General features: G+C 65.6%; 1 protein-coding gene across 1 annotated transcript; it reads left to right on the top strand.

The window, feature by feature from the left end:
* The first annotated feature begins 1,277 nt into the window (after window positions 1-1,277).
* Window positions 1,278-23,794, top strand: GNA11 (G protein subunit alpha 11). The gene is made up of 7 exons (XM_058728389.1): window positions 1,278-1,675; window positions 13,103-13,287; window positions 16,379-16,533; window positions 16,914-17,042; window positions 19,736-19,865; window positions 19,942-20,095; window positions 21,093-23,794. The coding sequence occupies exons 1-7, from the start codon at window positions 1,540-1,542 to the stop codon at window positions 21,281-21,283; spliced, it is 1,080 nt and encodes a 359-aa protein (XP_058584372.1). The 5' UTR covers window positions 1,278-1,539; the 3' UTR covers window positions 21,284-23,794.
* The last annotated feature ends 196 nt before the right edge of the window (window positions 23,795-23,990 follow it).

Here is a 23,990-nt window from a genome sequence, read left to right as displayed (position 1 = left end):
AGATGCCATTGCAGGGAACCGTGCCTCGTGGAGCCTCCGTTTCCTTGTCTGCCTGCACTAGGAACGCTCCAGGCCCTTTTATTCTCTTTCTGTCACTCAAAGCACGTTGATGGAGCACCCTCTCTGTGTTTGAACCTTGTTCTAGGTCTCTTTTGGTGAGAGGCCAGATGGTAAGCATTTTAGGGCTGTTGGAACGATACAACTCCATGGGTTCAGGGTGAAAGTGGCCCAGGTCCATACTTACGTGAAAGGGCCTGGCTACGTTCCAATAAAATCAACGGGGCAGTAGGGCTGGTTCAAAGGGCTTAAAGCGTGCTGGGTATACAATAGGCATCTCATTAATGCTTGTCTCCTGCCTGAACACTGCAGGCGCTGCACTGGTCCGTGCCTGGTTTACAGTAGGCACTCCGGAACGCTTTTGCCCTGTCTGGTACATAGCAGGTATTATATTAGTGCTCGGCCCATGCCTAATTGGAAAGCAGATGCTGCTCCAATGCATAGGCCACATCGGGTATATAGCAGGTGCTACGTGAATGCCTGGTCCCTGCCTGGTTTACAGCAGGCTCTCCATTAACGCTTGCTTCATATGCATATGGAACATAATACCCCGCAAATAGCAGGCACTGCGTTAACGCTTTGTAAGTGACTGGTATACAGTAGGCGCTGGAGTAATGCCTGGTTCGGAGCCTGGTTTATAGTCAGTGTTCCATCAATCCTTGTTTCCTGCTGGGCATATAGCAGGCGCTGCTTTAGTGCTGGGCTCGGGCCCCATATACAGGAGGCGTTCCTTTAAAGCTTAGCGGATGAGAGGAACGTTCGTTTCCGGCCAGGCAATGCCAAGGCGCCTCCCGGGAGACCGTGAGCGCTGGGACCCCAGCGTCTCGCGGCGGGCCGGGGTCCCCGGGTGCCGCGACGGCAGCTACGGGGTCCACGCCGCTCGCTCCGGGGCCCAGCGGACCGCCCGAGCGGGGCCGCGCGGAGCCGAGCACAGACGAGCCGGCCGGCCGAGTCCGCCACATTCCCACAATCCCGGGCGGCCCCGCCCGGCTCCCGGCTGCGCGTCCCCCTTCCCACGTCGGCGCAACCTAACCCGCGGGCGCGCCCGCCGCGCCGCGCCCCGCCCCGCCCGCGCGTCGCCCCGCCCAGCGCAGCCGCTAGTCCCGCCCCCGCGGCGGGCGCGCGGGCCACCGCCCCCTCCCATTGGCCGCACTGCCCGCCCGTCGGCGTTGTCCAGGCGCGGGTTAGGTTGTGCACCGCTTGTCGCTCGGTCGCGGCGGCTGCGGTTGGCGGCGGCGGCGGCGGCGGCGGCGGCGGCGCGGGCGCGGGCGCGGGGCAGCTGGGCGGGAGTGCGCGGCCGAGCGGGGACCGGCGCTCGTAGGCGGCCGAGACGGACCGGCCGGCCCCGGGGGCCGAACGCCTAGGGCCAGGCGGGCGCGGCCGGGGCGGCTCCGGGCCAGGGCCAGGGCCGGGCCGGGGGGCTGCGGCGGCGGCGGCGGCGGCGGCGGCGGGGGCGGCCGGCGGGCGGCCGGGGCCGGGACGATGACTCTGGAGTCCATGATGGCGTGTTGCCTGAGCGATGAGGTGAAGGAGTCCAAGCGGATCAACGCCGAGATCGAGAAGCAGCTGCGGCGGGACAAGCGCGACGCCCGGCGCGAGCTCAAGCTGCTGCTGCTCGGTGAGTGGGGCCGGCCCTGCCGGGGTCCCGCTGGCCAGCGGGCGTCCGCGCCGGCCGGGTGGGGCCGCCCCCGCCGTGCTGCCCGCGGCCCGTGCCGTCCGCGGCGGGCCCCCGTCCCTGCCCGTGCTGTCCGCAGCACGGCCCAGCCTCCTCCGGGGCCGGCCTTGCCGGTGCTGTCCACGGCAAGTCCCAGCCCCTGCGTGGTCAGCCTTGCCCGTGCTGTCCAGATCAGGCCCCAGCCTCCTCCAGGGCCGTCCCTGCCCGGTGCTGTGCACGGCAAGTCCCAGCCCCTGTGGGGTCAGCCGTGCCTGTGCTGTCCGCGTCGGGCCTCGGGAATCCTCCCCTACTTCTGCCGTCCACATCAGATGTCCAGGCCCTTGTGGGGTCAGCCCCTGCCTCTACTGCCTGGGAAGGGACCCAGAACCCTCGAGGGTCAGCCCTGTGCCACTTCTCACCGCAGGAGCCCCTTGCCGGCACAGGGCTGGCCGTCTGTCCCTGCTTTACCGAGTCTGCCCGGCCGCTGCCCCAGCGTCTGCTCAGCAGCGGACCTCTGGGCTGTCATCCGCTAGCCGTGCCCCTCACCTCCCGGGATCTTGTCTCGGTTCTTCCCAGCAGGTGGAGCCCTGTTCCTGTGTGCGGGGGGTCTGTCCCCCGTCTAGCACCCCAATCCCGCTGCGGGGAGAACCTCTTTGAACGGTTTTACATCCCTTCCGGGAGAAGACAGCCTTCCGTTCCCTCGGGGTTTCTGTTTCGGGCCGAGGCCAGGGTGCGGGCACTGCAGGAACTATCCCAGATTCTTAGAAGCGGCCAGCTCACCACCCTTCCGCAAACCCCTTCCTTCTGTCTTGGTGAGAGCGGGCTCTCCCAGGTCGGCCTCCTCCTGCAGAAGATTCCTGTCCCAGTCGCCAGGGTCCCAGTCTCCATCGCCCCAAGGCACACCTGTTGTAGGGACGAGTGGGCCCGGCTGTTGGCAAAGTGCTGTCACCCTAGCGAGGGCTGTCGCAGGGCACCACCGCCAAACGCAGGAAGGTCGTTTACAAAACAGAAACCCTGGCCCTGCCCTGCTCTCCCGAGCCCTGCGCCCTGCACCCTGCACCATGGGGAGGGCTGGAAATGCTCACTCGCCCTCAGGGGTAGCCTGGACGGGCCCAGAGTGGGAGTGGGCGGCTGGCCCAGGCGGGTGCGCCCAGAGAGGGGCGGAGGGTTTAGAGGAGCCGAGCCTGCAGGTGAATGAGTGGTGGGTGGCCCTTTGGGAGGTGGCAGGTCTTGAGGGGGATGCATTGCGTTTCCTGCTTGTGGTAACCCACGTGGGCCCCCCATTTGATGAAGTACCTCTCCTTTTGTTGTTTTTCCAAACATATGTCCCGGTTTACCCGAAGACTGCAAAATAGGCCATCCTTGCAGAAAAGATAGGCAGAGAGTAATCTTCAAGTTTGGGGGAGACTTGCAGTGGGGCCGAGGGGTCTTTAGGGGGACAGCATGGCTCTGGCTGGCTTTTGCAGTGTGACACAGACTTTATCATGGGAGGGGGGCTTCGGAAGTTATCGGCCTCGTAACGGTACCACCAGTTGGCCTTTGCCTGGGGGCTGTGTGAGCCTCCAGGTTCTCCTGCCACCTGTCCTGAGCACGCAGGCTTTGGGCCGAGTGGGGTTCGAGGGGGCAGGTCAGCAGCTCACGCTTCTGCAGCCGTGGTGTGCGTCTCCAGTGTCCCTGGATTGGGGGATCCAGCGGGGCCACCTGCTGAAAGTGTTGGTGCCTGCCTGTGGGCGGGGGTGGTGCCTGTTTACAGCCCCACACCTCTGCCGCCCCGTGACCCTAGAGAGGCACCCAGCCGCCCCCTGCCAGCCTGCACTGTGGGGGGTCATGCACCTGTCCCCGAGGCCGTGACGCGCTAGGCATGGGGGGCAGATAGGAAAGCGAAGGGGTGGGCTTGCAGGTCCGAAGTGAAGGTCTGAGGCATAGAGCACAGCAGCAAATGCCTGGGGTGCCCTGGAGGCAGGGTCGCCCCCGTTGGGACCCCGTCCCCCCCCCCCCCCCCCCCCCCGCGCCCCAGGCCATTCTCCGTGCCAGCACACGGGGTCCAGTGCGGGCTGTGGAGCTGGGGTGTAGGCTCGTCAGGTGTTTGGGGAGGGCTTTCGAAGCGAGTACTCCATTTGTCCACCAGAAAGCCTCATACACACGTGTGTGTTTGGTAGGCCGTGTGTGTGTGAACGTGTGCGACACGCGCATTCAGCTCTCTGGGTGCTGCTGGTCAGGCCGTGCTCTGGTTACCGTTTTGTCCGGTCCGGAGCGGGAGTAGAGGGCGTGGCTGTGCGGGGCCAGCTCCCGGGATCTGGGTCCTGAGAACTCAGAATTGTGCGCGGGAGGACCCCGTGGCCTGCGGGCTGAAACCTCGTTAGGAGCTCTAGGGACAGGGATCCCGGGCAGGCCTGGCTGGCTTCTGCCTCCCGTGACCTCTTCTGGCCAGGTCCTTTGCTGTTGTGTTTCTGTCACTTGGGGGTGCCCCTCGTCTGTTCCTTAGGGCGGGTGTATTTGAAAATCAAGATCTTCACGGGAACCCCGGTCACTGGAGGTGGCAGCGAACGGCTCGGCTGAGCCTCCGCGGCTCTGGGACTTCTAAATAAAGCAGGGCGGTCAGTTCCACAGGCTTCCTGTCGGCTGCGCCGGCCCCCAAAGGGCAGTGGAAAGGCCCGGAATCTGGCATGGGGTGTGGTGGCCCTGGTGGGAAGGGCGCGCCTCCCGGGGCTTCGAGGCGCCGAGCGGAGCGTGTGGAGCGTGGCCACCGGCTCCTGGCGGGGCGGTCATGCTGCACGCCCTGCGACCCCGGAGAGCGGGAGGCACCTCGGGGAGCCCCTGGGCTGCGGCGGGCCCGTGACCCACCCCAGGATGTGCCTGACGCCCCTTAAATTCAGATTTCGTTTCTCCTGCCCAGAGGGTGTGCTTTCTTGGGGCACAGTCCGTGTTAGTGCTGCGGGAGCCCAGCGCTGCCCTCAGAGCTCCCCCTCCCTCAGTTTCCCTGCACGTGCGGGAGGACGCCAGCGACTGGACGCGGCTCTCTCTCCTTCCCGCGGGGCCGCCAGGTGTGCCCCGGGGGCTGAGCTCCCATCGCGCAGATGCACTGATGGAAGATCGAGGCCTTTCCAGGCTCTGCTCCTTCCCCGCTTGCGCCGTGCCCAGCCGGGCTGCGGTGGGACACGAGGAAGTGTTCTGCCTCAGATATTTAACCACAAGAGGTTTCACTTTCATGTTTTTGTGGTGGAGCCCTCCCCGGTGCAGCCCCAGGAGCGTGGCCACGGGCATCGCCGCTCGTGGTGCCCGGCGTTTGGCGCTTACAGAACTCCGGGGAGGGGGAGGGGAGGTGTGTTTGTCCCCCTCGGTCCCAGATGGTGCCCGGTGCAAAGTTCAGCCGGGGTGGGCGGGCCTGGTCTGGGGCTCCGGGCCACGCCGGGTGGACTGAGTGGGTGGACTGAGCCGGACCCACTGCCCTCGGGAGGAGGGGCCCCATCTGCGGGTACGGCTGTCCCGGCAGGCAGGCCGGCCCGGGAGCCGAGGACAGCCAGCCTCTGGGGTCCGTGGGCTCAGGCTGCTCACAGAACCGCCATCCCAGCCCCTCAGGTGTGCAGCCGCTCACAGGTGTTCGTAGCTCCTGTGCCCACGGTCCCGGTGCCTGTCTTCTGGGGCAGCCACCGTATCTGTCCCCTGTGGGGCATCCGGCCCGTGTCTGGGTCCCATCTCACGGCCACTCAGTCGCCGTGCGGTATCGTCCTTGCTCCCGCTGCTGCTCCCCACCTTCGGGTCTCCGCCACCCCGGCCCCCGGTGCAGGGCCTGCAGTCTCAGGAATGGTGGCCGGTGACTTCCATTTGCTAAGGGAACTCACATCCCCCAGGGAAGTGGGACGGGAGTGACTTGGTGCTGCCACCACAGCCCTTGGGGACCCGAGCCTCCCTGCTCAGGTGGGCCCGATGCCGTCTCACCTGTGGCCCTCTGCTCTGATGTGAACAGATGGGGACCCCAGCGGACAGCTCACGGTTACCCTCCTCGGGGGCTCCTGCTGGTGGGTGTGGGGGGCTTGCTTTGAGGGCTCCCTGTGCAGCCGGCTCGGAGCAGTGGGGGGGCGCGAGCTCTGGGGCGGGACCACGGCTCCTGCCCTCGGTTTCTTCCTCCGTCTGATGGGAATGACTGTCCCGGGATTAAGTGTGATGGTGCCACTGAGGCCCCTGGCACACAGCAGGTGCTCGGCAGGCAGAGGGAGCCCTTTGATCCTGTCGCTGCCCGTCCTCCTGGGCACTTTGCACCATGTCCCCTATGAAAGCAGCTGCGATGTCCCTGGGAGGCACCTGTCCCCAGCCCTCAGCACCCGGCTGGCAGGTGTGGGGTGGGGTTTCTGTTCTGTCTGACTCCCGGTCTCGGTGTTGTCTTCTGGAAATCGGAAGTGAGGGTGACGGGGAGGGACAGACGGGGGCCGCTGTCTCTGTCATTTCTGTTCGACCACACCGTCCACCTGGCTGGCAGTTCCCTCTGCCACTGAGCAGGGCCCCCCTGTCCTGCAGCACGGGGACTCACAGTCTCACTGCCTTTCCTCCTTACCTTTCCTGAGCCCTGGCAGCTGGATGGCGCTCTGTGCCCCGGGCACTCGCAGACTCCTCTGAAGGGGCAGCTCCGGCCGGTCCCCTGGGAACTGGCCTTGTGTTGGCCCCGGGGCATCGTGTTGAGAGGGACAGGAGGTGTCAGGTTAGAACACTCACAGAGTCCCTTGGGGCAGGAGCGTAAACGGGAGGCTCTCGCCACCTCTGCCCAGCTGGCCTGTCCTCCGAGCCTCCGTGGAGGTGTCGGTGAGCTGTGCGGGCCCCGTCCCTCTTCCCCAGCTGGGCTGCATGGGGGGCTGGGCAGGACTGGGGGCTCACAGGGTCCTGACTACCTCGGTGTCCCCAGGAAGGGCTACAGTAGGACTTGGCACACGGGGCCAAAAGTGGGGGCGCGGTGACACGTGTGGGGTGAAGGACGCCCACCAAAATCAGCAGGGACAGCTGTCCCACCGTTGGGCTGGGAGGAACAACCGACGTCACAGCCTGGCGTCTGCGCCCCGCGGCCCCAGCCCCAGGGTGTCCTCCCTCCTCTCCCTCGTCATCGAGGTGCACACTGGTGTCTTCTCGCTCTCTGGGCCCCACACCCGAGCGACAAGCGCTCCGCCCCAACGCCGAGGCCAGATGGCCCCAGTCTGTGGAGGTCCGACGGTCCCTGGCTGTGTGACCCTCCAGAGTGTATCAGAGCCTCCCCAGAGGGGATGTGGGGACAGTGGTGTCACTGAAGGAATGAGCGGACTTGACCTGCCACCCTCAGCTGCTCAAGGACTTTACAGTGTCTCTGTCCTCCCGGGTAAGGTCAGCGTCCCGTCTCTGATAGCAGACTTGCTGGCACAGCTTGAGGTCCCAGGGGTATGCGGGAGTCCCAGGTCGCAGGGGTGCTCTCGCGTGGTCTCCCCGCAGTCCCAGGAGCTCCCGGCTTCACTGCCCACAAGCCGGAACCGTGGCGGCCTGCCCCTGGGGTCCAGGGTTCAGCGGTCCCATCCTTCCTGCCTGTTAGGCCTTGGCCCCGACGGCATTGGGTCCCTTTCCCGCCCGTCTGGGGCTAGGGCTCACACTTCCTTCCTCCCTGCCCCCCACCCCCAGCCCATCCCCCAGAGCTCGGTCCCTAGTGAGGGCGGACAGCGGCATCTCCTCCGACTCTGGCTTCCACTCTCTTCCCTCTTCTTTCAGCTTGTCTCAGCTGGGCGTGGGTCAGATGCGGCCCTCCTGCCAGGGATGCGTCAGAGCGCCCCCGGGGGGTGTCCACGGGCTCCCGGTCCTGCTGCGTCCCATCTGATCCTGTGGGGCAGGCGCCAGGCTGGGCTGCCCCCCAGGGGCTTCCTGTCCCTGAGTTAACAACCAGTCGAGTCCCCCCCGCCCGGCACCGGGATGGGGAGGACCCGCGGGGGATGCTTGGCGGAGCCAGCACGTTGGATGGGGGCCAAGTTCGTTCTGTTCATTCACAAAAAGCTTGTGCAGCATCTTCTGTGAGCTGGTCTGGGGGGCGGGGGCTGGGGGCAGGCGGCTTTGGGCAGACCCCCCCCTCCTGAACCCCTCCCTCGCCGCATGAATAACTGGGGTGGCATCGTCTGGAGCGAGAAGGGGTGGAGCATCAGGGGGCCGAGGGCACTTCTAGGAAGACCTGAGATTGCGTTTCTGCGAAGGAGGCTCCAGTCGCGCTGGGGGTGGCTTGTGTCCCCTGGTGGCACAAGTGCCCACGGACATCTCCTTGAAACGATGAGCAGCAGGCAGGCCAGGGGCCCACGGTCGTGGACTTGGGGTCTGCCCCCAGCCGGGACCTGGTGCCGGCACGGTTCCTCCCAGGGAGTCTGTGTGATTTCATCACCCGCCCCAGGGCACCCCACCGCAGGGACCCCCGCCACCCATCTCACCCTGCGTCCGCGGGGGTTCCCACTAGGCTCTGAGTGCGCTCCGCAGCACGGCTGGGCCGCTGTAACCACCTGCTTGGACGTGGGGGCCGTGGGGGCCGTGGGGGGCCTCCGGGCCGATGCCGCTTCTCGGTGGCTGTAGGAAAGTTCCAGGAAGTCACACGTGGGTGCTGGAGTGAAGACACCGGTCTTTGCCGGAGCGAGCGACTTTGGAGCTCCTGGGTCCAGGGCAGCTGTGCCTGCGTGGTTGGGGGCGAGGAGGGGCGCGGTAGGCGAGTCTGCGTTGGGGAGTGGGGCCCGGTCTTGGGTGTGTCACACACTTGGGCACGAGGTGGGGCCTTCCCTCCCTGGTGGGCAGCCAGAAGGTTTTGAGCCAGGAGGGCACGTGCAACCAGCTGTCTTTCAGGGGGAGTGTGAGCGTGGGCCAGCCAGGTTGCACCGGAGGCTGGAGACTGAGCGGGGCGGTGGGTCGGGCAGGAGAGAGCCCCGTGGGAGGTGAGGGGGGCAGGGCTGAGTGGAACCCGGGGCGTCGACCACGGCGCGGGGCTGGGTGAGCGGCTGGTTCCAGATGGGCTCAGCCGTGAGGTCCAGGCAGGCCTGGCCTGCGAGACGCTTGTGGGCAGGTGCACATCGGGTCAGGTGTGTGGCAGTTCCTGGGGCCAGGGATTGTCACAGGCCCCAGTCCCAGCTTCCAGGCGCTACGTGACGACAGATATGGCAGTGGCTCAGTTGGCCCCAGAAACGGGGCATCTGGAAAACGAACCTGGGTTGCTTTGGCCAGCTCAGTCTTGCACGGAGCCTGGTCCCCTGCGTCCAGCCCTCCCTCCCCTCCTTCCCGGACGCTGTGGTGGCCCAGCGCCTCCTGGGCAGTGGGCCTGGCCCGTGCCAGGGCAGAGGGCCCTGCTGGCTCCCGCCTGCTGTGCTGCGGCACCGGGCCTTCCTGGGGACCTTCCTGCTCCGTTGACGTAGGCCCAGAGTATACACCACACGCGATACGTGGCATTTTTCTCTGAGGTCCTCACGTGCCCACACCTGCCTTTCTCTCCATACCCTCCTTTCTCCGTGGCTGCCGTGGGCAGGGTCACTGATTACCCCGTTTCCCAGGCAGATGGGGACTTTCGGCCATGCCGATCCCTTTTGCGTCCTTCTTCCCCTCGGCTTTATTGACACATGAGCGATGTCGATGCTGAGCAGGTTTAAGGTATGTAACTTGATGATTGGATGCACTCACATGGCACAAAATGACTGCTGCAATCAGGTCAGTTAGCGCATTATCTCACATTAGGTTAGTTGGCACATCGTCTCACGTTGTCTTTGCGCACTTCGCTTCTGCTGGAGTTTGGCCACAGCCTCGGTCTTTGCTGTGGCCACGCTGCCGTGTGGGGGGCGTTTGCAGACTAGACAGCAGGGCCACGCAGCTTGTCCGGTGCCCCCGACCTCTCCGGGAGCTGATTGTGTGTTTCCGGCCTCCTTGACATCCTGCTTATATCTCGGTTTTGCGGAGCGTGTCCCTGCCACCCCCCGTCCTCCCTCAGCCCGGTTTCGTGCCGGATGCGAGGCTGCTCTGGCTCCGCATCGAGGGCCCCTTCGCGGGCACACCTGCCTCGCCTCCTGTCCCCTCCCGGGCTCACAGCAGTATGTTGTGCTGGTTGACACAGCCGTGGGCGTGGGTGCGGGTGGGTGGGTGCGGGTGTGCGCACTCGTGTGCCCTCGAGTACATGTGCGGGCGTGCACACGTGTGTGTGGACGTGTGTGCACGGCCCCCGGAGCCTCCACGGGGGGCTGCTTCCCTCTTTTGCCTTCATTTTTATTTTTGTTCTGTAATTTTAATTACAAAATTTTTTGATTTTTTTTTTTTTTTTTTTTTTTTTTTACAAACTTTGTTTTTAATTAATTTTTTTTCAAGTTTACTTATTTTGAGAGAGCGCCCAAGCAGTGTAGGGGCACAGAGAGTGTTAGAGAATCGTAAGCGGATTCCGTGTTGTCAATGCAGAGCCTGATGTGGGGCTTGAACTCCCGGCCATGAGATCATGACCTGAGCCGAAATCAAGAGTCGGACGCTTAACCAGTTGAGCCACCCAGGCGTCCCCCAATTTTTTAATGTTTTAAATAAGCTTATTTATATATTTTGAGAGCGAGAGAGCGCGTGTGTGTGTAAGCGCCCGCATGGGTGGGGGAGGGGCAGAGAGAGAGAGGGGGAGAGAGAGAATCCCCAGCAGGCCCCCCACCGTCAGCATCGTGGAGCCCAGCTCGGGGCCTGAGCTCACGAACTGTGGGATTATGACCTGAACCGAAATGAAGGCTTGGAAGCTTAACCGACGGGGCCCCCAGGCGCCCCTTGCCTTCATTTTTAAGGAGCCGGTGTGAGGTCGGTCCTCGGCTACACACAGTGCGGTCTCCAGGCCCCTCCCGTGGTCTCCCGCCCGCCTCTTGTGGGAGCCGTGGCCTTGGCCTCTCCCGTCCCGAGGTTCCCGCGTGTGCTGCCCTCGGCGTGCGACGTGCCGTGTCTGCACGTCGGGGGCTGTGGCTGTAACGTGGGTACCTGGTGAGCTGTTTCCTGGGAGCGAGCCTCCCGAACAGACCAGAACAGACCAGCGGGGCAGTTTTCCTGTAGCAGCGTTTCTGTCAAAAGTAGGGCTTCTCAGGGCGCTCCTGCCCCCTGGAGGTCACTGGGCCGTGTCTGGGGATCTGTGGTTGTCACACTGGGGGGCTCCTGCCATCGAGGGGGTGGGGCCGGGGAAGCTGCCCGACCCCCACAGCGACCCCCACAGTGCCCGGGTCGCCCCCCAGAGAGTGAGTCGGCCTGGCGTCAGCAGCGCCCGGGGGACAGGCGCTGGCCAGGAGGAAGGCACAGGAGAAACTGCGTTCCTAGCACGCACGCCCCTCCCCGCGGTGTGTGGTGAGGGGGAGCAGTGTGGGACCCTCGCCGAGGGGCGGGGGGCCGGTCAGGGCGAGCAGGTGGCCTCCTGTCCCTTTCACAGCAGAGGCGAGTTGTTTGAAGGGGGATGGATGGAGGAGGGCGGGCGGGTAACCACGTTACCTGATGACGGACCCAAGGGGACCCGAGGTCGTTTCACTGACTCCGCGGAGGATCCGAGGGCAGCCAAGGCCCCGCTTCGTGGTGTCTGGTTAGGGGCTCGGGTCTCCCCGAGTGCGGTCAGTCACTCAGATACTGGCTCAGGGCCTCCCGGCCGCAGGACAGTGTGGACACGCGGGGCCCGCAGGACCGGTCTCCTGCGGAAGCTCCTGGGCCGCGGAGGGTGCCGGCCGCAGACACCTGCAGAGAGAGCCCCCGACTCGGGCAGCGGCCACGGCTCTGCGTGCAGGGAGGGCTGTCCACCCACAGGGCGCGGGGCTTTGTGGAGCGCGGATCGCCTCACGGGCCACGGCGCGGGAGGTGCGTGGACCGACCCAGAGCGGTGAAAATAAGCCTGAGCAGCGGGTGGGGCGGGTCTGGGGCCCCGGTCTGCGAGTGGGTGCCCGTGGAGGGTCGTCAGGCCGCGGTTTCAGGCGTCGTGCCCTCAGAAGTTACAGGTCGTCTCTGCTGTGTGATCACGTCACTCCGGGACTCAGTCTCTGGGGGTCCGGGGTCTGGGTGGCCCTCGTTCGGGGTCCCTCACGGGGTTGCAGAGCACGTGTCGGCCACGTCCAGCTGCGGTCCCCCCCGTGGCCTCTCTGCCCAGCGCCGCTCGAGCGTGCTCGGTGTGGCGCCCCCCTTCCCCTCGGCCAGTGGTGCCGGGCGGTGCGGACCTAGTCTCGGGAGGGACGCGCCGTCATCTGTCCTCTGTCGGCTGCAAGTGCGTCGCGGAGTCCGGCCCGCGCTCGCTGCCGGGGCCTCGGTCTCCCCCTCGGGAAGGGGGCGTCGTGGAGGTCCGTGGGCATTAACAGCCTCTGCAGTGGCTGGCCCTGAGTGTGGGGTGCCCCCTCCACCTGGGGGTGTGAGGCCGACGCAGGAGGGGAGCCCGGGCCGGGGCTCCGCGGGGCCGGGATGAGGGTACAGTGGCCACGTAGCCCCTTTCCAGCTGGCTCTCCGATCCTTTTGATCCTGGAGGCTGAGGCGGGGGCCAGCGTGCTGCCCTGGAGCAGCCCGGAGAGCCCCGCGGCCGCTCGTGCTTACGGGGAAGAAGGGAGACCCCGGGGCTGATGTTGTGCGTGCCAGCTCAGCGGGCCGGGAGAAGGGAGCGGACGCCGGGTTTGGCGTGGCTTCTGGGTGGGCGTGGGACACGGGGCTTGGACTCCTGGTGCCGTGGTCGCTCCGGGCGAGCGTGGAGCGCTCAGCAGGCGGCGTGACGCTGGGTGGGTTTGTGAGTTCAGGGCTAAGGGGGAAGGAGCTTTCGGGGACCTTTGTGGGGACATATTCGGTCCTTAGAGCGTCCAGGCTTCTGTGCGGGTACCCGACTCTTGACCCAAAGGAAGGCTGGCTTCGGTGGGGCCCCTGGTCGGGGGCCCGCGGAGATGTCGCCACGTGACGCTTGGTGTCCACGGTGGGCGTGGGAAGGTCTGGGGGGCCGGCCGGCCGTGGGGGCCCTGGAGGAGGAGGAGCTTGTCACCTGAGAGTCCAGGGGCGGCGGCATGTGGCGGAGACGTGGCCCCGTGCCTCCCTGGGGCACCAGACCCAGCGTACCCAGCAAGCGCTCACGGAGGCCAGCCACCCCTGCCAGGTGGCTGGGCCGGACGCTTGGGGTACCTGCCCGTGTCGTACCTCGGTGCCGGACGCACCGCAGGCGCCAGCCCCCCAGCCTCAGTTTCCCATCGTGTGGCAGGGTCGTATGCTTGGGGACACGAGGGAGGTAAGACGGGGGACGCGCCTCCCAGACCGGCTGCGTGCCGGCCGCGCGTATCCCACGCCCGCCCCGAGCACCGAGCTCTTGGGCCCTTGGGCCCTTGGGCTCTGACTCCCCCGTGGGCCCTCCTCTGCCGGGTGGGCCCCCGGCCTCGGCTGCCGCCTGTCCTCACGCGCCCTGCTCTGCAGGCACGGGCGAGAGCGGGAAGAGCACGTTCATCAAGCAGATGCGCATCATCCACGGGGCGGGCTACTCGGAGGAGGACAAGCGGGGCTTCACCAAGCTCGTGTATCAGAACATCTTCACCGCCATGCAGGCCATGATCCGCGCCATGGAGACCCTGAAGATCCTGTACAAGTACGAGCAGAACAAGGTGAGGCTCTCGGGCGGGAGCGGGCGGGCTGGACGCGGCGTGGGGCCCGGCCCCCGTCCCCCCGTCCCCGGTCCCGGCCAGGGCCTGCCTGCTCGCAGCGCCTGTGCGGGCCCGTCCTGGCCGGGCCTTAGCGCTCCCATCCTCCGGCAGGGAAGCCGGCCGGGGGACGGGCCCCTCAGCACCCTGTGTGATGCTCTGGGTGATCCCAAGGGAGGGGGCATTTCCCTTCCTTGTTTTTAAAGTTTATTTATTTTATTTTATTAAAAAAAAAATTTTTTTTAACGTTTATTTATTTTTAAGACAGAGAGAGACAGAGCATGAATGGGGGAGGGTCAGAGAGAGGGAGACACAGAATCCGAAACAGGCTCCAGGCTCCGAGCTGTCAGCACAGAGCCCGACGCAGGGCTCGACCTCACGGACCTCGAGATCGTGACCTGAGCTGAAGTCGGACGCTTAACCGACCGAGCCACCCAGGCGCCCCAAGTTTATTTATTTTAAAAGGGAGAGCGAGCGAGGGAGCGCACCTGTGAGCGGGGGGACGGGCAGAGAGGGAGGGAGAGAATCTCAAGCAGGGTTCACGCTGTCAGCACAGAGCCCGACATGGGGTTCTGTCCCACAAACCGTGAGATCGTGACCTGAGCCGAAATCAAGAGTTGGACGCCTAACCGACAGCCACCCAGGCGCCCCTCCTTCCTTCTTCTTTTCTTTTTTTTTTTTAATGTTTATTTATTTTGAGAGAGAGAGAGAGAGAGAGAGACAGAGCGTGATCGGGGGAGGGGCAGAGAGAGAGGGAGACACAGAATCCGAAGCAGGTTCCAGGCTCCGAGCCATCAGCAACGAGCCCGAGGCGGGGCTTGAACTCATGAACCTGGAGACCATGACCTGAGCCGGTCAGACGCTTAACTGACGGAGCCACCCAGGTGCCGCCCACCCCCGTTCCTTTTTTTTTTCACTAACAGCTGTTGGGACAGAATTCAGTCACCATGCAGGCCTCCACTTAAGTGTGCAGTGCCCGGGTTTCTGACACAAAGAGCTGTGAAGCCACTACCACATCCGTGGGGGAACATTCCCTGCCCCCAGAAAGAAGCCCTGTCCCCGTTAGCCGTGACCTCCCCTACCCCTTCCTCCCCCAGGCCCCCACGAGCCCCCCTTCCTGTCCCTGGATGAGCCTGTTCTGGACGTTTCACGCCCTGTGTGGCCTCTCGTGTCCGGTTCCCTCCCTGAGCGTCGCGTGTTCGGGGCCCGTCCGTGGGGCGGCGGGGGTGGGCGCCTCGCTCCTGCTCGCGGCCGAGGGACGTGCGCGTGCGCGGTGGACACGTTCATCTGCGGACGTGCCCGTGCGTGGAGGACACACTGTGTGAATCCACTCACCGCCTGATGGACCCTTGGGTCGTTTCCACGTTTTGGGTCTTGTGGATCCTGCTGTTGAGACGTTCACATGCAGGTTTTCGTTGGCACGCCTGTTCTCCGCTCTCGGGGGGCCTGTCCTCAGGAGTGGAGACGGGGGGCGGTCCCAGGGCAGCTCGGGGTCTGCCCCTGGGCGGAGCTACGAGCCTCCTCTCGCCGCAGCGTCCAGTGGGCTCGCGCTGCTGGCCTCCCTCGGCTTTGCTTTTGTACATCTGTTTTTGGAGTGTTTCGTTCAACCCCAGAAGTCTGCCCTGGGCTAACGTGAGGTGGTTTAAATTAATCCATTCGCTTCGAGGCTTAAGAAGGTCAATCAGCTAGATTGCTGAGGTATCTCCGATTGGCACCTTCCTCCCTTTACGCCTGGTTCACAGATGATCAGGGACCCCCCAGCAGGGCCTGATGGTGGGCTTGTTGGGGGGTCCCTGCCGTCCTGGCTGTGAGCTGCGCATACGGGGCCTGCTGGAATCTCTTGTCCTCTGGGTCTGGGTCAGTGTGACCTGCACAGCCGAGGCCCCCTCCAGCGTCCCGACCGTGCGTCCCGCGGGTCCCGTGTTTGGACCGTAGGTGTCCATCAGCGTCCAGAACAGGGGTCACCGGCTGTGGCCTGTTTCTGTGAACAGTTTTATTGGTACTCACCACGCGTACTCATTTACCTAGAGTCCCCGGTGGCTTTCGCCACAGTGGCAGACACAGCTGGCCACAAAGGTGACAACACTCCTGTCTGGGCTTTTATAGAAGCAGATCACCGGTCCCCGATCTCCACGTGTGCACAGTCAGTGGGTTTTCGGGGGCGGTGCCTGCTTCTCCAGGCCCCTGACCGAGAGGCAGGTGAGGGCCGGAGGTCACGGCCGGGGGACGGGAGAGCATCATTTGGAGGGGGGCAAGTGGGGGCAGCCCTCGAGTCCAGGAGGAGCCTGCTGGCCTTCGGCGCCCTGGCTAGGGCTCCCTCGTTCCCCATTTTGAGTTCTGTCCAGGTGTGTCCTCCCTGGTCCCTCAGCTGGTGGCCGGTTGTGTGGGCCTGACCACCCTGAGGACAGGCACGTGGAGTGGGCTGGAGGAGGAATGGAGAGTCTCCTGAGCCACCTGCCTCGCTGTTGTGTGTGTGTGTGTGTGTGTGTGTGTGTGTACGCACGCATCTGGGGCATCCCTCGGGGACTGGTTCCCCAGGAGCGGCTCCCCTCGCCCTGCGGGTTTGGGGGCGCTGTGCAGGTTCCTGTCGTAGCTGTGAGTGAAGAAGCCACTGGCCGCGGTGATTAGCTCAGCTCCAGCCCCTCCCCCTCCGCTGGCAGGTTCCTCGGCCCAAGCCCCACCCCCAGGCTGCTGTGTGCCAGGCCGGGGGTGGGGATGGGGGGTGCAGGCCAGACGGCGGCTCCCCGACTCGGTTCCTGTGCGGGCGGTGGTGTTCGTTCCGTCGTCCCGTTTGCCCTCGGTCCCTTTTACGGGATCTGCTTGTGCGTGTGTGTGGTCTCCTCCGGTCCCGCCTGCTGCCCCGCGGAGCAGGGCCCTGACCCAGCCGGGCACCCCCCGCAGGCACTGCCTTGTTCCCGGGCACAGCCACTGCCGCCCACCCTCGCCCCCGCCTGACGCGTGCTCCCGCCTAACCGGGTGACGGCCCGCCCCGGTCGGGCGCCCCGTGTGGCCGGGCCCCCGGCGAGCCCACGGCTCTCCCTACCCACGCTCGCAGGCCAACGCGCTCCTGATCCGTGAGGTCGATGTGGAGAAGGTGACGACGTTCGAGCACCGGTATGTCCACGCCATCAAGACCCTGTGGGACGACCCTGGCATCCAGGAGTGCTACGACCGGAGACGCGAGTATCAGCTCTCGGACTCCGCCAAGTAGTGAGTGGGGCGCCCGCCCCGCGGGTTGCACGCAGCCAGGGCCGCGACGGGGTTGTCAGGCGCCTGCTGCTCGTGACACGCGGGCCACGCTGGCGAGACGTGGTCACTGTAGGCAGCCTGGCTGTGCCCGAGCGTCTGCTGTGGCCACTTTTCTGTGAGCCTCTGCTACTGTGCCAGAACGAGAAGGTTCGTTTTGGAAAGTCCCCTGGGAGAGGGTCCCTCAGAGCCGGCTCGAGTCGTGCGGCTCCCCTGGCCACGGGACCCAGGGCGGGGCTGCTTCACCCCTGCTAGTGAGGGCTGCTGGGGGGACCGTGGTGGCCCGGCCGTCCCCCCACCCCTCACGCGCTGGCCCGAACAGCCTCGTCCCTGCCGTGTTACAGCTACCTGGCCGACGTGGACCGCATCGCCACCTCCGGCTACCTGCCCACCCAGCAGGACGTGCTGCGGGTCCGAGTGCCCACCACCGGCATCATCGAGTACCCTTTCGACCTGGAGAACATCATCTTCAGGTACCTGCGCCCTGGTTCCCTGGGGGTGGTGGCCCTGGGGCTGCCTGGGGCTCTGTGAACTGCAGGAGGGAGGGGCCCAAGCACCTGCTGTGGAGACAGTGCGATTCACTGGGTCCCGGCCTCTGCTCCCAGGGAGCGTCCTACCCCGATGGGAGAGAAAGCTCATACAGCTGCCACCGAGTTTCCACGTGAGCCGTGTCCCAGTAGTGGTGCGGGTGGTGGCAGAGCTGGCCAGAGGTGGCCTGGAGGGGAGGGTCTTCCGGGGGGCCCTCTGTGACGGGGCCGCAGACGAGGGAGGGTGATCTGGAGTTCCCGTCAGACCTGGATATGGTTCAGGGCAGTGCGGGCTTCCTGACGGCCCTGGGGACCCACACAGAGCTGGGTGACAGGAGGGTCCTGGACTCTGGCTCTCGGGCCCACTGTGGCTCGTGGCACGTTGGCAGAAGGGGTGCGGCGGTTCTCCCTTGGGGCCAGAGTCGTGTGGCCAGAGTAGACCTGGTGCCTTGAGGTCCTTGAGGACCTGGGCCGGCCTCTCAGTGGGGTCCCAGCTGGTGGAGAGTCGCTAAGTGGCAGAGGGCAGGTGCGTGTCTGCTGGGCCACCGTAACAAAGGAGCACAGATGGGCGGTTTAAAACCACACGCGTTGTTTCTGTCCCGGCTCTGGAGGCAGAGCTGGTTGAGGCGAGGGCACGGCTGGTTCCTTCCGAGGCTGGAACGGTCTGTTCCGTGCGTCTCCCGGCTCCCGTCCCGGCCCGTCTCACGGCCGGGGGTCGCCGGCCATCCTTGGCACCCCCTGGCTTGTAGGCGCACCACCCTGTCTCTGCCTCTGTGGCCACGCAGCCTCTCCCCATGTGTCTGCGACCAGCTGTCCCTCTTCCTGTAAAGACACCGGTGAGCGGAGTAGGGCCCCCCTGTCTAGTGTGATCTCCTCCTAACCAGTGGCCTCTGCAGTGGCTCTGCTCCCACGGCGGGTCCCGTGCCCGGTTCTGGGTGCGCTGGTTTGGAGGACGTTCAGCCCAGCGCCCCCGGCACGGCGCCCTCTGCTCCTTGTGTGCAGGCTCACCCTGGGGAAGGGGCCGGTGCCTCCTGGGCGGGGGTCCCAAAGAGGCGGTCAGCCGTGGCCCCTGTCCCCGGCCATGGCGCCCTGCTCTGTGGCCTCAAAGCGCCAGCTCTGTTGGCTGTGTTCCGAGGGGCCCTTTGGCCTTCACCCCTCCCTGCCGTCCGCACCCTCTCTTACCTGCCGGGCCTCTGTCGGAAGCCCTCTGGGGTCCCCGGAACCTTCAGAAGCTGTGGGCACCCGCCCTGTGTGTGTCCGACAGCCCGTTTTCCTGGTGACAGCTTTCTGTTTTAATTAGATCCTCGGCGGGGTTGTGACCTCAGAGTTCAGACCTGAGGTCTCCAGAGCACAGGCTGCGGCTTGACGAGGGTTACCCCGAGCTCCCATTTCAGGGACTCCTCGCGGCCTCACGCTGACCTCTGCGTGTCCTATGCCTGCTGTGTCCTCCCCCTCCCCTGCCCGAGCCTGAGCTGGGTGTGTCCCCTCTTCTTGGCACCATTTCCCTGGTGCCCCTCCCTGTCGCCCCCCTCTCTGTGGGGTGCCCGAGCTCTGTCGTGGGCCCCCACCCTCTGCCACTGATGTTCCCCAGCCAGCCCACCCTTCGTTAGCTGTGTTCTTCCGCTCCAGCCGCGCCCCTCCCCTCCAGCCGTGCACTCGTGGAGACAGCCTCCGGGCCCTGGCACTGAGCTTGGGTCTGGCCCCTCAGCGGGGTTGGGACAGCACTGAGTAATGGCCTGACGGCCCCGGTGTGTGAGGAGATGGGCCTGGTCCCAAACGGGGGCCTTGCGTGGAGACCTCGCTCCACACTGGGGAGGCCTCGCTTTCCAGTAAGGCCGTGGCCCCAGATGCCGTCAGCCCTGACGGCACTCCCCGGACTGGCCCTCACACAGGGCCCTCGGCCAGTCCCCACCCTCCTGTCACCACTGTCCCGTCCGTTCAGCGTCACCCTGGCACATCCACCATCCACCTGTGCTCTCTCGAGTCTCCCGGTGGGGGGAGCGCTCTGCCAGGAAGCCCTGCTCCCGTGGGCCAGGCCGGCGACAGCCCTGAGTGTCAGCCCCTCCCTGCAGCCGCGGCCAGAACCCCTGCCTTCGCGGGGACCCCTGCCTTCTCGGGGCCGGGGCTGGGGCCAGGCAACTCCCGGGTAGCCAGCGGCCAACCCCTGCAGGCAGGCCTGCGTGATGGGGTGTCCCTGGTGTTTCCTCCCCCTGCTGCTCCTTCTGCTTGTGAGCGTGTTGTTAGTACTGTTACTTTCCGCGTGTTGGTCCTGCTGGGCAGGAGACCTGCTGGCAGAGACAGTTCGCTCTCTGAGCCGCCCCCTTGTGATGCCGAGGCTCCTCTTGCGCGAGCGTTTATCTCCGTCCTCTTGTGGAGATGGAGACCCTTCCCCGTGTGTCACAGACGTCTGTGCACCCTGCGCAGACGAGGGGATGGGTCTCCAGGGGTTGCCCCCGGGCTCCCCAGACCTGGGACTCCTTCAGGGGCAGGTGCCCGGACGCGGTGCCCCCGGCCAGGGCAGCGTGTCCCGCAGGGGCTCTGCCGGCCCCGACAGGTGCGGCCCCCCCCCCCCCCAGGCCCTGCAGATGTCTGTCTGCGGGCGTGGGTGCTGAGCCCCGCCGGGCTCCTGTCCCCCGCAGGATGGTGGACGTGGGGGGGCAGCGGTCGGAGCGGAGGAAGTGGATCCACTGCTTTGAGAACGTGACGTCCATCATGTTCCTCGTGGCCCTGAGTGAGTACGACCAAGTGCTGGTGGAGTCGGACAACGAGGTGAGGCACCTTCCTCCGCTTCCTCCCCCTCCCTGCGGCCGGGGCCCCGCCCACGCTCACGCCCTCCTTCCGGCAGAACCGCATGGAGGAGAGCAAAGCCCTGTTCCGGACCATCATCACCTACCCCTGGTTCCAGAACTCCTCGGTCATCCTGTTCCTCAACAAGAAGGACCTGCTGGAGGACAAGATCCTGCACTCCCACCTGGTGGACTACTTCCCGGAGTTCGACGGTGAGCCGGCCTCCTCCGCCCCTCTGCCCCGCCGGGGGGGGGGGGGGGGGGGGGGGGGCGCCCGTCCCGCGTGCTCTCGGGGCCTCAGTGCCTGCCATGCGGGGACGCGGGTGAGGACGGGGTTTCACGCGGGCCCTGGCAGAGGCTGGTGGCTCAGTTAGTGCGAGCCCGGGAGCTGCCTGGAGCTCCGGTGGCTTCACGGGCCCCCTGCCTCGGTGCTCCTTCCCGAGCCTGTGTGTCCCCAGCGGGGGCGTCCTCTTGGGGAGGGCGTGCGCAGCGGCAGAGGGACCCGCCTGGACGCGGTGCTCCCAGGCCGCCACCCAGCCGGCAGTCCGCCCCGCCTCCCACCCCTGCAGTCGGGGGGGGGGGGGGGGGGGGGGGGGGGGGGGAGGGAGGGGAGCGAGGCACTGGCGGCGAAGGGGTGGCCCAGAGAGTGCCCAGGGTCCAGCAGAAGGCAAAAGTGAGCAGAGACGGCCCCCACCTTGCCCTTCGGCATCCCCGCAGCTGCCTCCCAGGACACAGGACAGGGAGAGGACACAGGCCGGGGCCGTCGGGGTCTGGCCACTCCCTCCCCATTGGCTTTGTCCGGCTGGTGGACTCTTGTCGCGTGGCTGTGGGCCGACAGCTGGGACGGGGCTGTGCAAGTGTGCACGCGTGTGCAGGGGCGCATGGGGCCGTGTGTGCATGCGTGTAGCCACGTGCCCGTCCGTGTTGGGACGGGGGTGTGTCGGGGACGCGGTGGGAAGGAAGGTGGGTGCGGTTTGGAGGTGGTGGTGTCCGACGTAACAGCCGACCGAGAGGCGTGGGGGGGGGGGGGCGGTGACCTGCGTGGAGGCCGGTGGGCGCTGGTGGAGCTGCCGCTTCGGGAGACCGCAGCTCGGGGCCTGTGGCCTCCACGCGGGGCCCTGATAGGAGCAGGGAGGAGGCGGTGCCTCTGTATGCGCGTGCGCGTGCGCGGCGGGGGGGGCGGGGCCTCACCCGCCTCCGCCTCCCCCAGGGCCGCAGCGGGACGCCCAGGCCGCCCGGGAGTTCATCCTGAAGATGTTCGTGGACCTGAACCCCGACAGCGACAAGATCATCTACTCCCATTTCACATGCGCCACCGACACGGAGAACATCCGCTTCGTGTTCGCGGCCGTCAAGGACACCATCCTGCAGCTCAACCTGAAGGAGTACAACCTCGTGTGACCTCGCCGCGGCCGCCCGAGGGAAGAGGGGGAGCCCCAGGCGGGCCCCTCCTTGGGGCGCCGTGCCCGGCCGGCTGTCCCGGCTCCGCCCGCAGACCGGTTGATTTCGTTTTCATATTTTTAACAAATGGTTTTTATTTCACAGTTATCAGGGGACGTACGTCTTTCTTTCTTACACCTCGTGCACCTTCTCACCTGTGTCAGCGGCAAGGCCGCCTTTTCTTGGCCTTGACTCGGGGCTCGCTTTTTTCTAAAAAAATAAAACAAGAAAAAAAGAAAAAAAAAGGAAACAGAAGAACGGATGGAGACAAGTGGAGACGAGCGGCCCCGGGCCGGCGGCCTCCCGGCGGTCACGCGGGGACAGAGCCAGCCGCCGGCCTCGGACTCCCCGGCTTGCCCTCCCCTCGTTTCTCGGTCGTTTCCCTCACAGGCGCGGCGGCGGCGGCGGCGGCGGAGGCCTGGGGACTGTGACTTCTCTCTCCTTCTCTTCCTAAGTTATTGACACCCTGGACTCCAAGAAGTGGGGGTGGGTGGCGCCCCCCGCTGCCCGCCCTGGGAAGTGCCTAACCTTTTTTTTTTTTTTTTTTTTTGGTGAGGAAGGAAAACGCAGTGTGCCCACTCTTGGGTCAAGGAGACCGCCTGGCTCTCAGCCCTCCCCGCCCCGCAGACCTCGGGGGGGCCCTCCCAGGGCCCTGCAGGCTGCCATCCGCACGCCCCCGAGGGTCACGTACCCTCCGGCCCTGGCCGAGGGCACCCCGCTGCATCCAGGAGGCCAGAAGGAGGCCCCCTCGGACTGGGAGTCACTTTTGATGTGTTCTGTTTTGAAAGCAGTTTGGAAACAGTGCGAGTGGGGTGGGGACTTTTTCAGAATCTTCTCAGGTCTGTCCCCTGGAGGCAGGAGCGGGGGAGTCGCCCCTGGCGGGGGATCTCGGAGGCTTCCGGCAGCAAGCACTTGCCCCCACGTCTTGCAGGCCCGCCCCGAGCCCCACCCCGGGAAGCGAGCACGCAGCACACGCACTTTGCCCAGAGCCATCGAGGGCCCGCGGTGGCCAGGCCGCGTGGAGGCCGGTAGCTGGCGCCTCGGCCCCCTGGTGGTTTCCAGGCCTGGCCACGGCCACGGCCACGCACTGAGCCAGAGCCGGGGCCGCCTTGCCTGAGCCCCCTTCTTCCGAGGGGCTCAGAGGGTGGGAACAAGCAGGGGGCTGTTTTTGGGGGGGGGGGGGGATGAGGTGGCTGTTTCATCTGATGTAGACCGGGCAAGCACTACAGTGTTTTTCTGTGGGTTGGTTGTTTTGATTTGCACAAAGTAACAGGGATGAACCGCCGGTGATGCCTTGGACCCGCCCAGGACATCTGGTCGCGGCGCGTTAGCGGTCTGTGTGGCTGCTGCTTATTGGGGCAAACACGGTAGAAACAACTCAACCACCAGCCCAGACGCCGGTCCTGTGTGCCTGGCCCGCTTCCTCTGTGCTCCGGAGGAGAAAGGACGAGTCTTGGGGCTCCCGCACAGAGTCCCTGGAGGGCGGGGTGGCTGCGTTCCTGGTGATCGGCCCTCTCTGGGGGCAGAATTGGCAGGGGGGGCAGGGCCCCCGCTTTCTGTGCCAGTCGTCCCTCGGTGCCTCTACCGAGAGGGCCCTTGTGCCATGTGTGTATGCGAGGTGTGTACTGTGGGCCGGCAGCGGGGAACGCAGGGTCCTGGCTGGGTGGGCACCTCCATGTCTTAGCGCCTCTCTGGGGCCTGGATCGCCAGGGAACAGGATTGGGCTCTCCGGGTGACGTGAGCCGCGGGCCTGAGGCACCCAAAGTATTCACTTTTCCCAGAGGGAGCAGTATGCCAAGCACCCCAAAGCCAGAGCCTGGTGCTCCCGGAACCCTGGGAGGGGGGCGGGTGCTATGCGCCGCGGGGGGTGCGAGGCCAGTTCTGTGCCAATGTCAGCGGGGGGGGGGGGGGGGACCACGTGGTCTGGGTCCCTCCCTCGCCCATCTTGTGAGGTTGGTTTGTGTTGTTTTACACCCTGGTGGGCTTTCTCGAGAGTGCCGGCCTCCCACCCCTCCCGCTGCGTGTCGTCAGATCCCCAGCAGAGGGGAAGCCGCGCCTGCTCCCAGTGCCAACGCCCCCCCCCCCCCCCCCCCGCGGCCGCGCGGGGATCGTGCGGGGACCCTCCCGCCGCCGGCAGACGTTCTCCGGTTATACTTGTATATTACACAGGCCTGATTTCAGACGATTTAAACCTTAACCTATTTTAAAGAAGAATATTATATAAAAATACTGTTTTTAAACCTTTTGTCATTTGAAATGCATGTATTGTGAGCGCTGGGGGATGGGCACGTTAGCTCAATGCCAACGTCCTGGGGCCAAGGCTGCCGAGGTCGGGCGGGCTGGACGGCAGGCTTTGCTCATCGTGTCGGGGCCCTGACCCCTTAATCCAGAGACACCTGATGGAAATTGACTTTTCATATCTTTCTCCTGAAATGAATTCTGTTTTAAATTGGAATAAATTCTGTTCCTAAATGCCGTGGCCCCCTCTGGCTTATTTCCTATCGCTGGCCGTGGTGGGTGCTGGGCAGTGCGTTGGTGCCGAGGGTCTGCAGGGGGCTGCCTGGTGTCTGTGCATCTGGCTGGGACCCCAGCACCTTTGGCCAGGTGTCTGAGCTCCTGGGACCCGTGGCCACAGCTGCCCCGGGATATGCCTGTGCCTCCCGCCCCG

This window comes from Neofelis nebulosa, chromosome 4 (genome assembly GCF_028018385.1).
Source record: "Neofelis nebulosa isolate mNeoNeb1 chromosome 4, mNeoNeb1.pri, whole genome shotgun sequence".
Taxonomy (NCBI): domain Eukaryota; kingdom Metazoa; phylum Chordata; class Mammalia; order Carnivora; family Felidae; genus Neofelis; species Neofelis nebulosa.
This window is presented reverse-complemented; position numbering and strand designations above follow the sequence as displayed.

What these genes read in the sequence shown, in the direction of transcription:
- GNA11 (XM_058728389.1), top strand. Translation starts at nt 1,540, where the DNA reads ATGACTCTGGAGTCCATGATGGCGTGTTGCCTGAGCGATGAGGTGAAG. An exon ending in ACAAGTACGAGCAGAACAAG is followed by an intron (nt 13,288 to 16,378) that starts GTGAGGCTCTCG and finishes CCACGCTCGCAG; the next exon opens with GCCAACGCGCTCCTGATCCG. An exon ending in CTGGAGAACATCATCTTCAG is followed by an intron (nt 17,043 to 19,735) that starts GTACCTGCGCCC and finishes TGTCCCCCGCAG; the next exon opens with GATGGTGGACGTGGGGGGGC.